Genomic DNA, 12,998 nt, shown 5'->3' with positions numbered 1-12,998 from the left:
TAAAGTATAGTTGAATATTAAGCCATTGTCATAATTCTATATTTGTTTTATTTTATTATTAATTATTCTGTTTGACCTCTGATTGTAAATTTAAAATGTAGGGGATTATGTAGAAAATGATAATATTCTAGTTGTTATTATTTTAGTAATCCTATATTTCTAGTGACTATAAAATCGTAAGGATTGATTGGTACTACTGTTGGAGGGAGATTATCAACTTTTATGAATTGATTGGTTCTTAAGTGAATTACCTACTTGAGTTTACGCCCTTTTAGGTATGATATCGAAGCTGTTTATCACTAGGATGAAAAGAATTTAGAATTGGTAGGCATTTTTTCCCATTGTAAAGTCCTTGACTGTTGTACCTAATTTTTTCTCTTTACATTCAGAATATTGTGGCACTTTCTGTTATCCAAATGTGTCTCAGTCTCCTTATTTAAGGACTGTGGGTGAAAAGCTTCTACCTGGAATTGAGGTCCTTTGGACAGGTAATTCTTTTACATATATACATATATAAATATAATATATACATACACACACAATTCCGTGTTCTTTATTCAATAAATGACCTATCTCCCCATGCACATCAAATTTCCCAAAGTTTCTAAGTCTGTTTTTTAAATCTGGTTTACAGTTCAAATAAAGTCTGTTGAAAAGAACTTTCTTCAAACTGGCAACTCTTCTTTTGATCTTTGTCCATACATAAAAAGATTTTTTTTTGAGACAGGGTCTCATTGTGTTGCCCAAGGTAGTCTTAAATTTATGAACTCAGATGTTTCTCCTGTTTCTGCCTCCTGAATGAGTGATTACAGACATGTAAAAAACACCTTAAAAACCAGGTGTGGTGGTTCATACCTATAATCCTGGTTAGCTATTTGGTAGGCTGAGTCAGGAAGATCCTAAGTTCAAGGCTAGCCTGGGCAATTTAGCAAGACCCTGTCTCAAAAAGGGCTAGGGATATAGCTCAGTGGTACATCTCTTGCCTACCATATGTGGAGCCCTGGGTACAATCCCCAGTAGCTCAAAAAAGGAAAAATCTTGAAAGATTTTTGTCATGACTAATTATCTGTTACTGTGAATGTTTTAATAAAGGTTTGTGGAACTGGGCTAGAGATATTGATCGTAGCCCTAGAAAACTTATGTTTTGTGAATGAAAGAAATAAGTAAGTAAAAAGACATATATATTGCTATGTTAGTTTAAAAAGAAAAATTGGGGCTTGGGAGTGTTTAGCTCAGTGGTAGAGCACTTGCTTAATAAGCATGAGGCCCTGCATTTGAACCTCAACACTGCAAAAAGAAGAAAGAGAAAAATTGTTATAAAGTGTATATAAAGGAAAGTACAATAAAGAGTTTTATATATAGCAGTTTTTAAAGAAAATTCTTTTAACAAATGATTATCATTATTTGTAGGTCCCAAAGTTGTTTCTAAAGAAATTCCAGTAGAGTCTATTGAAGAGGTTTCTAAGATTATTAAGAGAGCTCCAGTAATCTGGGATAACATTCATGCTAATGATTATGATCAGAAGAGGTTATTTCTGGGCCCATACAAAGGAAGATCTACAGAACTCATCCCACGGTTAAAAGGAGTCCTGACTAATCCAAATTGTGAATTTGAAGCCAACTATGTTGCTATCCACACCCTTGCTACTTGGTACAAATCAAACATGAATGGAGTGAGAAAAGATGTAGTGATGAGTAAGTAGCTTATACTTGATCTTTGACCTTGGAAGGTGGGGTTAAATAGAACCTTTGGCAAATAATTTATTCCTTATTAGTTTTAAGAGGTTGTATTAAGCAGGTGGGCAGTGGGGTATACCTGTAATCCCTGCTACTTGGGAAACTGAGGCAGAAGTTTCACAAATTCTAGGATTGGGCAACATTGGAAGACCCCATCTCAAAAAAGGAAAAGAAAGGTTTTATTAAGAAATGCTCATTTCTGTTAATGAGAAGAAAGGGTGAGTGACCTTAAGTGACCTTAAGTCACTTAATCTATTGGCCTTAGTTCTTTGTTTTTAAAATGTGTCTCAATCTTTTGAAGTCTGAGTACCAGATAAAAGAGTCATTTATATTCCTATTATTCCTAGAATAATTTTCATTTTATTTGTATTTTTAAGCAATTTTTTTTTCCTTTTTTTGTTGGGGGGTGGTACGAGGGATCGAACTCAGGGTCACTCAAACTCAGGACCACATCCCAGCCCTATTTTATATTTTATTTTATTTAGAGACAGGGTCTCACTGAATTGCTTAGCGCCTGGCTTGTTTTGCTGAGGCTGGCTTTGAACTCAGGATCCTTCTCCCTCAGCCTCCTGCCACTGCACCTGGCTCAGGCAGTTTTCTTAAAATGGGATATTCTAGATAACTAAATATTCTGAGTTACTTCATATATCATTTACATTCAGCTTAGATTTGTGGAACACATTTAGACTTTTGACATTGGCTTACTAATTTTTTATTTATGAAATTCCTAATAGAATTCTAAGAGAATGCTTACTGTCCATTTATATTTTAATGACTATTATGTGGTAGGTACATCTTTTTGGGCACTGAGGACCCAAAGAGTAAAGTCTTGGTCTTTTGAAAAATCAGTCTCTGGGTTGTATAAGGCATATAGGCAGTTGTACTGTAGTGTGTTGCATTGTAAGTTATCTATAAATGCTGAGAGAACACAGAGAAGGGAGTGATCACTTCTGTTAAACTAGAGTGTCTAGTAAGAAAGAAGAGGATGTGGTAGTTGTATGCCTATAATCTCAGCTCTTCAGAGGGCTGAGGCAGAAGGATAAGCCTAGGCAATTTGGTAAGACCATGTCTTGGAAAATAAAAAGGGGGAGCTGAGGTTCTTTATTTTTAAAATGTGGTTTAGTGGTAGAGCACTTGTCTGGCATGTGTGAGGCACTGGTTTCAGTCCTCAGCATCATGTAAAAATAAATAAAATTATGTCCATCTACAATTAAAAATAAAAAAGATTGGGGATGTAGCTTAGTGATAGGATGATGCCCTTGGGTTCAATCCTTACTACCACTAGAAAAATGAAGAATGGTGTTAAGAAGTAATTTCACAGTACCAGGGTGGTGCATACCTGTAATCACAGCTATTTGGAAGGCTGAGGCAAGAGAATCGGCAAGTTCAAAGCTAGGCTGGGCAGTTTAGCAAGATCCTGTCTCGTAGTAGTAGTAGTAGTAGTAGTAGTAGTAAAAAATAAATAATTAAATAAACGAAGACTGGAGTTGTAACTTGGTGGTAGAGTGCTTACCTAGCATACTAAAGTTCCTAGGTTTGATCTTTAGCACAGAAAACAATTTCATGAATGTTTAAGCTGGGTTGAAGTACAAGCATAGTTTGTTGGGCATTAATGGCTCATGGGCTGGAGGGGAAAGTGCTGGACATTGAAATTTTGAAGTTATCTGAATTTTGGCCCATTTGGGGTATTGAAGTATCATGATACTTGGTTGTATGTTATTGTGGTCTCTCCATTCTGTACTCCTATTTGCAGTTGTTTATTGAATCAGTATTTCCATTTATGTTCAGTCATTGTTGTTCCCCTCTTCCCATTAAAAAATAAAATTAGGATTAAGACCACAGTTCCTTCTGTATTTAGGACATTTCTTTGCCTTAAGAGATGAAGCTAAAAGAATAGAGCATGCTAAGGAGCAGTAGACACTAGCTGAACTGGACTATATGCAGGGAAATTCAGAAAACTAAAATAAGGGATTTTTTAATACCAACCCAAAGAGTTCATTTTTTCTACCTGGTTCTACTGTTTTTGAGTTCATTGCTTTATCTGTGTTTATGTGAGGGCTTTGTTGATTTTTCTATTCTTCCTTCCTCCATGTATTTATTAATAATGAAGTTATAAGTTCCAGAAGACTAGGGAATGTTGTTTTTTTATGGAAATCATGATGCCTTTAACCTTGCATACCAAATAATTGATACTTAATGGATATTTGTGATAAGTTTTTCTAATGATTCTAAAATAACTACTATTTCAATTAGGATTTTACATTTAACAGTGCATTTAGATGACTATTTAGGTGAAATGGTCTTACTTGTGTTTGCATTTTTACATTTTACATTTAAGGTTTGTTGTTCTTTGCTTCTATGGTTGTACTATAACAGCTAGTTGCTTTTTCCAATTTTATTTTTTATTAGAGCTTTATAGTTTACACATAGTAGTTGGTTTCATATGGACAAAAATTATAAATGCATGGAATTTGATTTCAGCTCACAGTTCTCCCTTTTCCCTTCCCCTTTTGCTCCTCTCCCCTTAGTAGTTGCTTTTTTGCCTCCCCCTTGTCAAAAGGCTTTTGTAATAAATACTACTTTGTGTTGTTGTTTTTCAGCTGACAGTGAAGACAGTACTGTATCAATCCAAATAAAGTTAGAAAATGAAGGCAGTGATGAAGATATTGAAACTGATGTACTCTATAGTCCTCAGATGGCTCTAAAGCTAGCTTTAACAGAATGGTTGCAAGAGTTCGGTGTACCTCATCAGTATAGCAGTGAGTTTGGTCATTCTTTGTAAGGGGATTGGATCACTGGGTTGAATCACGAGTGAAGAACACTGTTCTTTTCCTTACCTTAGGACCAGTAACAGTAAAATTAAATGAAATTTAGGGATCTAGAGAATATGTGTTTTAAAATCTTATTTTTAGTCTTGATGAAATGCTAATTTGAAATGTTTGCCTTTAAATATAGATCTTAAAAAGAGAAGATAATAGTTGTTACATGTTTAAGGGTGTTTATTACTTGTTTCTCCCCCACTGTCCTTTCTTCCCTGCCTCCCTGGTAGTTTAGAGAAATTTCGCTTTTCTTGGGGTTTTTCAAAGTGTTTGGAACTCAAATTGAGATTCCAGTTAATCTCTTTTTTCTTTTTTTGTAGGTAGGCAAGTTGCGCACAGTGGAGCTAAAGCAAGTGTAGTTGATGGGGCTCCCTTAGTCGCAGCTCCCTCTTTAAATGCCACAACAGTAGTTACAACAGTTTATCAGGAGCCCATTATGAGTCAGGGAGCAGCTCTGGGTGGTGAACCTACACCTCTGACCAAGGAAGAAGAAAAGAAACAGCTAGATGAGGAACCCATGGACATGGTAGTAGAGAAACAAGAAGAAACAGATCACAAGAATGACAATCAAATACTAACTGAAATTGTTGAAGCTAAAATGGCAGAGGAATTGAAACCGATGGACACTGATAAAGAAAGCATAGCTGAATCAAAATCCCCAGAGATGTCTATGCAAGAAGATTGTATTAGTGATATTGCTCCTATGCAGACTGATGAACAGACAAACAAGGAGCAGTTTGTGCCAGGTCCAAATGAAAAGCCTTTGTACACTGCAGAACCAGTGACTCTAGAAGATTTGCAGTTACTTGCTGATCTGTTCTACCTACCTTATGAGCATGGACCCAAAGGAGCACAAATGTTACGGGAATTCCAGTGGCTTCGAGCAAATAGCAGTGTAGTTAGTGTCAATTGCAAAGGCAAAGACTCTGAAAAAGTAAGCATACATAATTTAGCTGCTTTTCTAGCCAATCTGGTTCCTGTGCTGGTAACATGGGGGAGGTTCAGTTTCTTAAATGAGTATATTGGTAACTTTCAAAAAATAAATAAATAAAATATGTGGGGAGGTTTGTTGTTTTTTTTAAGCATCTGTTTTTGAGCTGGACGCTGTGGTACATACCTGTAGTCCCAGCAGCTCGGGAGGCTGAGGAAGGAGGATCGAATGTTCAAAGCCAGCCTCAGCAACTTAGTGAGGCCCTAAGCAACTTAGTGAAACCCTGTCTCTAAAATAAAAAATAAAAAGGACTGGGTATGTGACTTAGTGGTTTAAACACCCCTCTGTTAAATCCCTGGTACCACAAAAAGAAAAGAAAAAAAAGTTTTTGACAGGGACTTTGCTGAATCTGAAATGTTGTTTCATAGTTTGACGTTTTAGTTAGGAATGAAAGAATGTCAGTGATGATTTTTTTAGGCATGTTTGTCAGTTTGGAGAGACCGACTATTTAATTGTTTATCTAGAGTTTAAGCCAGGGATTCTTTAATGTTTAGAATAAATTCCAGGTACCTGACAACATAAATAATTTAGTTTGTGTCAGTCTTAGATTATTTTGTTAAGCTTACAATTTTTTAAGTATTTTTGTTCATCTTCTATAGATTGAAGAATGGAGGTCTCGAGCGGCCAAGTTTGAAGAGATGTGTGGACTAGTGATGGGAATGTTCACTCGGCTTTCCAATTGTGCCAACAGGACAATCCTTTATGACATGTACTCCTATGTTTGGGATATCAAGAGTATAATGTCTATGGTGAAGTCTTTTGTACAGTGGTTAGGTAGGTGCACCAGGAATAATATCTTCTCCTAAAATATATTGTCCCTTAAAATATATACATATATATATAAAAAATTATCCCACAGGGAGAAAAACATTTTTAGGGAATTGATGAATTTCCAAATCTTGTTTAATTCTTTATCTAGGTTTCTTTCAAAGGTAGGCATTTGTTGAAGAAATGTCTCGTTATATATCGAGCACACTAATTTTTCTCCCTTGGGCTAATTCAACATAAATATATTGAAAATATGTTAGAAAGTACTGACTTTAACTTGCTCTGACTGAATGCTTCCTGGATAGGACCCCATATACTACTACTGTCTGATTTGGAGATGAGACACTATGAAATGTGACTCTATAAGCTTTCTGCTGCTTGCTGTGTCTTCTGTAACATTAATGCTCTGTCTAATAGAACAATTGCTGAAATGACCCGAGGGGCTTGGCAAGAGGAAGCCATCCTCCCAGCCCTGTGCGCATGCGAGCTTTAGTGGAAGGCTATTCTGGTGCTACTCAGTATTATATTTCACATGACTTTTTCTTTATCCTTCTACCAAGTAATTGGTTTTAGCAGGGGATAGAAATTATAGTCCCCTAAAAACTCTACGTCATTCACTGGACTTTCATATGTCTCCATTGAAAACAGTGATGTTTGTTCTGGAAATTCTCAAAACTTGGTAAAAAGCACCAGCATGGCCAAGTTTCTCCAGGGACCTCATTTCATTTCCAGGTTTCAGCCAGCTATAAGGAATATGTAATGAACTTACATATGGCACACAGCAGGCAGCAAAGCTGACTGACATGTCATAGTTTTCATAGTAGTCACAAATACTATGATGGGTATCATGGTCTTAGTTATGAAATAGATGGTCTGAAACACTGTGAGCTTAGATTAACAGGTAGTAGTGTGAGATGTCTCATTTTCTGCCCATAAACCTTTGGGCTGTTAAATATTAAAAAGTAAAACAGTTTTCTTGTTATATAATGGACTGTTAAAAATTAAGTCTTTTCTTGGGGCTGGGATTATGGCTTATTGGTGGAGTGCTTGCCTAACACATGTGAGGCACTGGGTTCAATCCTCAACCCCACATAAGTAAAGTAAATAAATAAAGTATTATGTCCATCTATAACTAAAAAAAATACTTTTAAAAAATTGAGTTCCTAAAAATTTATTTGGCAATATAGAACTTACTTAGGGGTTGATGAATATAAATTAGTGCAATAAGTACGAAAAAATTTTTTAAATCTGTTGTTATAAGACTCTAGGATACCTATTGTAAGTAGGAGATGTATACCCTTAGGCTCAGGAAAATACTCTGTATTAGTTGTTGAATGACAGCATTTGCCTTCTAGGCTTCTAACCAGGGAGTTACAATTAATCCTTATAGGAATTTAAATCTAAAAATTTCCAAGGCACTTACGAATTTTGAACCTTAAGTGTAGACTATTGAGCTTAAAGAATATATGATTTTAAATGTTTTTCATTTAATTCAAGAATTATTAAAAATTTAATTCTTGAGTATGTACAGTACCATTTATTTTTCTTCTCAGGCTTTATCTCTGTGTTATGCAATTATTAGGATAACTTTCCCAGTTTATAGAGAGTGGTGTACAGTCTCAAGGTCAAAGCCTCTTAAAAGTTTTCAGTAACCGTCTTGGTATTAACATAGCTCTAAAAAAGCTCACAACAGGGATAGTATCTTTATAGTTCTATAGTAACTTCAGGGGATTAATGATTAGAACCCTTTGTTTTCTTGCTCTCCAGTCCAGCTGGCATTCAGTCCTTTAAAGAATGTGGCTATGCAGTACTTTTGATTACTAACGACTTCTATTATCTTCTTCCCCATTGTGTACAGATGGGAGAATCCTCAGCACAAGTGTCTACTACTATTGGATGGACAGCGGCAGATGTTCACAGCGCGTCATGATTAATTAGTTTAAATTGAAAGGTTCTATCTGTGAGGTAGTTCAGGTAGATTTAAGGGCATTAGGCATGAACTGAAGTCACGTTTGCGCAGCGATTGAGGCATTAACCATGTTTTCATTTACACAGCTCTTCGTACATGCAGCTTTTTTATTGTAATAGTTGGAAGTGCTAGTTATGTTGTAGTCTCAAAGTTGGGGGTAGGGGAAATTGGCTGAATTTAAAGTTTGAGAAGTATAGATTTTTTCCCTGCAGTGTAAATCACACTGAGTTACTGAATAGGGCAAGTTCTCTATAGTCTAAATTTTGGCCCTATTTCATATTTATTTTACAAATATTATATTCTGTGTTTTTTTTTTAATACCCCTACCCTTAAAACATGACAAACAGATATAATCTCTTAATGGGCTGAATTGTCAACTAAAAATTTGGTTTGCTTTGGGACTGTCTGACTAGCACACTGTATCTTGTACTGATGAGACTGTTAACTTGAACAGGAGGTAGAATGCTGTCTTCCAATGGAAAAGAACTATATTGCGCTGCTTATTTTGTCAGAAGACTAGGCAGATGATTTTGATTTGGCTTCCAAACATTTGCCTTTATTATCTTTTAAATGAAGTTGATTAAGTGGTGGCCTTAAACAACTGATTTCTGGACCTCAAAGCCTGCCATTTCATTCATGTGTTCAGTGCATTATAAAGATGATAATGGCTGACCCGAGGAACCAGAAAGTGTCATATTTTTAAGAAAAGAATGTTTTTAACACTGGACAAATTAGGAGCTTTAATTGGCTCTCATTTTTCAATACCTGCCTGACTAGTATTATAACTAGCCATGTCTAAATTTAGATGATCCTTGTCCAAAAAGTTTTTTTTATTATGTTTTATTTTGTCAACTTAATAACAATTTCTTTTATTTATTCTGCTAACCTTAGTTTTCTGACAAGATTACCCTCCCCCCCCCTTCCCTTTCCTGTACCCTTCCTCAAAATGTAAAATGTGACTTCAGACAGGTTTAATTCCTTCATGGGCTGTGATAATAAAATAATCTATCGTTCATTTCAGTTTACGGTTACTTTAATGTCAGATGGCTTGATTTATATAACTATCAAAATAGTTTCAAACTTGACCCAGACAAACTTGGGACTTAATTTTCCTTCTAGTAATTAAGCATCAAATAGAACTGGCAACACTTTTTTATTAACCAGAGGAAGGAACATCAATAAAGGTATTGAAATTCCATTAAAAATTGTTATAAATAATTATTATCACAGCCTTGCCCTGAAACCCTGGAATATTATTGTTAGAGAGCTATTTCCACAGTGTTTGTTAGTTTGTTGGACATTTGAGACCCCAGGAAATCCCCTTTCTCGTAACGTTCTCCGCTTGGATCTGATCTCAACAGGGTGTCGTAGTCATTCTTCAGCACAGTTCTTAATTGGAGACCAAGAACCCTGGGCCTTTAGAGGTGGTCTAGCAGGAGAGTTCCAGGTATCAATATGAATTCACAACTGAATTGACATTTTCTTTGTTTTATGAGAAACCTTATGTTGCGCATCAGATGGCTGGAAGGATTGGTCTGCCGAAGGCTTTCTAGTCCCAAATTCAATTTAGTTACATAGCTGGATTTTAAATCAAATTTTCCTCCTCTTTCACAGTAATTTCTGAAGGAGATGCTGCCAATCCCCCCCGCGCCTGCGAAGCGCAGCGGCTCTAGGTATACACTTCACATTGTTTCTTTGCAGGTCGCACAGCATTTTAATCTGCGCCCGCAATGCACAATGCGCGCATGCTTGTCTGCCAGTGAAAACTCCATGAGCAAAAAAAGATAATTATGCATGTGTGAAAAGTGAAAGGGCTTTTGGATAATTTTCCAGTTAGTTTATAAATATAATGTGTTTGAAAGAATAGTCTTTTAGTGAAAATTTGAACAAAATAGGAACATTTTTTTGCTGTTGGAATTTGTTCATGGACTTTTCAGGTGCTCTACTTTTCTCCCCTCAACAGGTGCTCTGCTGCGCACAGCAAACTGAAGCGCATTGCTTTGGGGATAAAGCGTCTCCTGGACAGATAACCCTCTTCAGACCAAACCTCTCCTCCTGACATTCTGTTCTGCCATCTTTTAATAGGAAGATGGTCTATTTAAGATTGGTTTAAAAAAAAAAAAAAACATAGTTGTCGTAATTAGAATAGTTTTTTGTTGTTGTTTTTTATTGTAAATTTAAATTCCCATTACTATGCCACTAAAAGCTGTATGACTCAGTTTGGGTAATTTCTGTGCAGAAGCACTCCCCTACCCCAGCAAAGAGGTGTTTATATTAGTAAAGCATAGTACACCCCTCTTCTTTAGGTCTGCCTGCAGTAGCCAGTTAATGTTAAGTTGGTAATCTGCAGTGCACACTCATTTAAATAAATGGATATCTTCCCAACGCTAATCCATCTCCTTTTTTTTTCCTTCCACAGCGTTTGCTGCCAATTGATGGGGCAAATGATCTATTTTTCCAACCACCCCCACTGACTCCTACCTCCAAAGTTTATACTATCAGACCATATTTTCCTAAAGATGAGGTAATTGTCTGCCTATCAACTTGGTGAATGGTGGTTATATGCTCACAACTTTCCTAGTTAAGAAAAAAAAAATCTCTTCTGTCTTAAAATAAGTACTTTGTATTTTGTGGTGCTAGGGATCAAACCCAGAGCTTTGTTCAGGCACTATACCACTGAGCCATACCCCTAACCCTTAAAGTACAAATTTTACATGGGGAAGTTAAATAAAATAATGAACACCTGAGAAGGAAAGCTAAGAGAAATTTGAGGCAAAACCTAAGGAGTGAAGTTAAGGACGCCTGTCATCTTGTGCTCAGTCCTTTAATTCCTCCTGTAAAAAAGTCAAATGAAATGTATTAAAAGTTGGAATGACAAAACGGGTAACGTCAGAATTACTAAACAGTTAATATCTATTTTTTTTTTTTAGGGGGGTAGGTAGTGAGGATTGAACCCAGGGGCCACTTGGCTATCTCCCCACCCCTTTTTTCTTTGAGACAAGAGCTTGCTAAGTTGGTCAGGGTCTCACCAAGCTGAAATTGGCCTCAAACTTGTGATCCTCTTGCCTCAGTCTCCTGAGTTGCTGTTACTGTAGGCATGTGCCAGCACCGCAGCTGTGTCTAAATGACTGTTAATCCTTGACTGAATATTAAGTTGTTAAGTAATTTTCTATTGTACCTGTAGGTGGTTGACAACCATCTATGGGAAAAAGCAAGCCTGCTTAAAGATAGCAATATTAAAACAGTAACATTTCATTGCTTAAAAATAAGAACTGTTCTTATGTTTTAGAAAGTTGAGAGACACAAACTGAAAATATGCTGGGTTTTTTTTGTTTGTTTGTTTTAATATTGGGGATTACATCCAGGGGTACTTTACTTAACCTCCCGAGCTACATGCCTAGTTATTTTTTTATTTTTTCTTTTGAGACAGAGTCTTGTTTAGTTGCTAAGACTGGCCTGGAACTTGGGGTCCTCCTGCCTCATTCCTTCAAGTTGCTTGGATTTTGCTGGCTTTAAATCTACAGTTTACTACCCAAAACCATCTCCTGCAAAACAGTTTTTATAGTTTACTAAAATCATGCTGTTTTTTACTGGTCTTACAGGTCTGAACCAAAGAATAAATCTTTATTTAATGAAGCACAGGTGATATTTCTGACAGGACAGACATTTTGTCACTCCCTCCCCAGACTGACATATAAATCATTGTTGATAGATTCTATTGCCATTTTTCTTGATGTGTTGCTTAACTAGATTATATTTTCAGGCTTCCGTGTACAAGATTTGCAGAGAAATGTATGATGATGGAGTGGGTTTGCCTTTTCAAAGTCAACCTGACCTTATTGGAGACAAGTATGTGGTGACTATTTGGATTTGGGAGTAGACATTTTATGATCAGGTTTATCTGGTTGAGGGGAGGTAATGACTGGAAAAAAATTTTTTTTTTTAAATTTAGTTTTAGTAAAATCTGAAAATCAGTATTTGTGAATTTCTGTTTGCTTTTATACCAAATGTAGTTTCTGGAAATAAGATCATTCAAGTACATTCTGAATTTTGTATTAGTCATGTAACAAGCTCACTCTGTCCTCTTTCCTTCTGAGCAGATTAGTAGGAGGACTGCTTTCCCTCAGCCTGGATTACTGTTTTGTCCTAGAAGATGAAGATGGTATATGTGGTTATGCCTTGGGCACTGTAGATGTGACCCCCTTCATTAAAAAATGTAAAATTTCCTGGATTCCATTCATGCAGGAGAAGTACACAAAGCCAAATGGTGACAAAGAACTCTCAGAGGCTGAGGTAATGTATTGGTTTAGAATTATACTATGGTGATAGTTGTTTTGTTTACTTTGCAATAGTAGGGATTGTACCCGGTGTGTCATGTGTGTGCTACTGAGCATTCTTTCCCTATTCCACACCCCTTGTGTTTGTGTATGTTTCCTGGGAATTGAACTCAGGGCCTCATGCATGCTAGATGAGCACTCTACCACTGAGCCACATTCCCAGCCTCACACCCCCCCCCCTTTTTTTTTTTTTTTTTTTTGCAACAAGATCTTGCTAAGTTTCCTAGGCTGATCTTGAACTTGGGATCCTCCTATCTAGCCTCCTGAGTCACTGGGATTATGGGTATGCACCATTGTGCCTGGCTTGTTTTATTTTTTCCATAAAATATAAAAGTAAGCCTGGTGTGGTAGCTTCTAAAGCTCAGTGGTACAGTACT

General features: G+C 36.4%; 1 protein-coding gene across 1 annotated transcript in view; it reads left to right on the top strand.

Moving 5' to 3' along the window:
- Oga (O-GlcNAcase) overlaps window positions 1-12,998 on the top strand; it is a 28,830-nt gene that overhangs the window by 11,411 nt on the left and 4,421 nt on the right. The window contains exons 6-14 of the mRNA XM_026407874.2: window positions 390-488; window positions 1,411-1,695; window positions 4,338-4,496; window positions 4,877-5,490; window positions 6,147-6,321; window positions 9,646-9,731; window positions 10,704-10,808; window positions 12,048-12,133; window positions 12,385-12,577. Of these exons, the coding sequence (XP_026263659.1) occupies window positions 390-488; window positions 1,411-1,695; window positions 4,338-4,496; window positions 4,877-5,490; window positions 6,147-6,321; window positions 9,646-9,731; window positions 10,704-10,808; window positions 12,048-12,133; window positions 12,385-12,577 (1,802 nt within the window). The remainder of the gene's footprint in view (window positions 1-389; window positions 489-1,410; window positions 1,696-4,337; window positions 4,497-4,876; window positions 5,491-6,146; window positions 6,322-9,645; window positions 9,732-10,703; window positions 10,809-12,047; window positions 12,134-12,384; window positions 12,578-12,998) is intronic.

The sequence above is a fragment of the Urocitellus parryii genome, chromosome 5 (genome assembly GCF_045843805.1).
Source record: "Urocitellus parryii isolate mUroPar1 chromosome 5, mUroPar1.hap1, whole genome shotgun sequence".
Lineage (NCBI taxonomy): Eukaryota > Metazoa > Chordata > Mammalia > Rodentia > Sciuridae > Urocitellus > Urocitellus parryii.
This window is presented reverse-complemented; position numbering and strand designations above follow the sequence as displayed.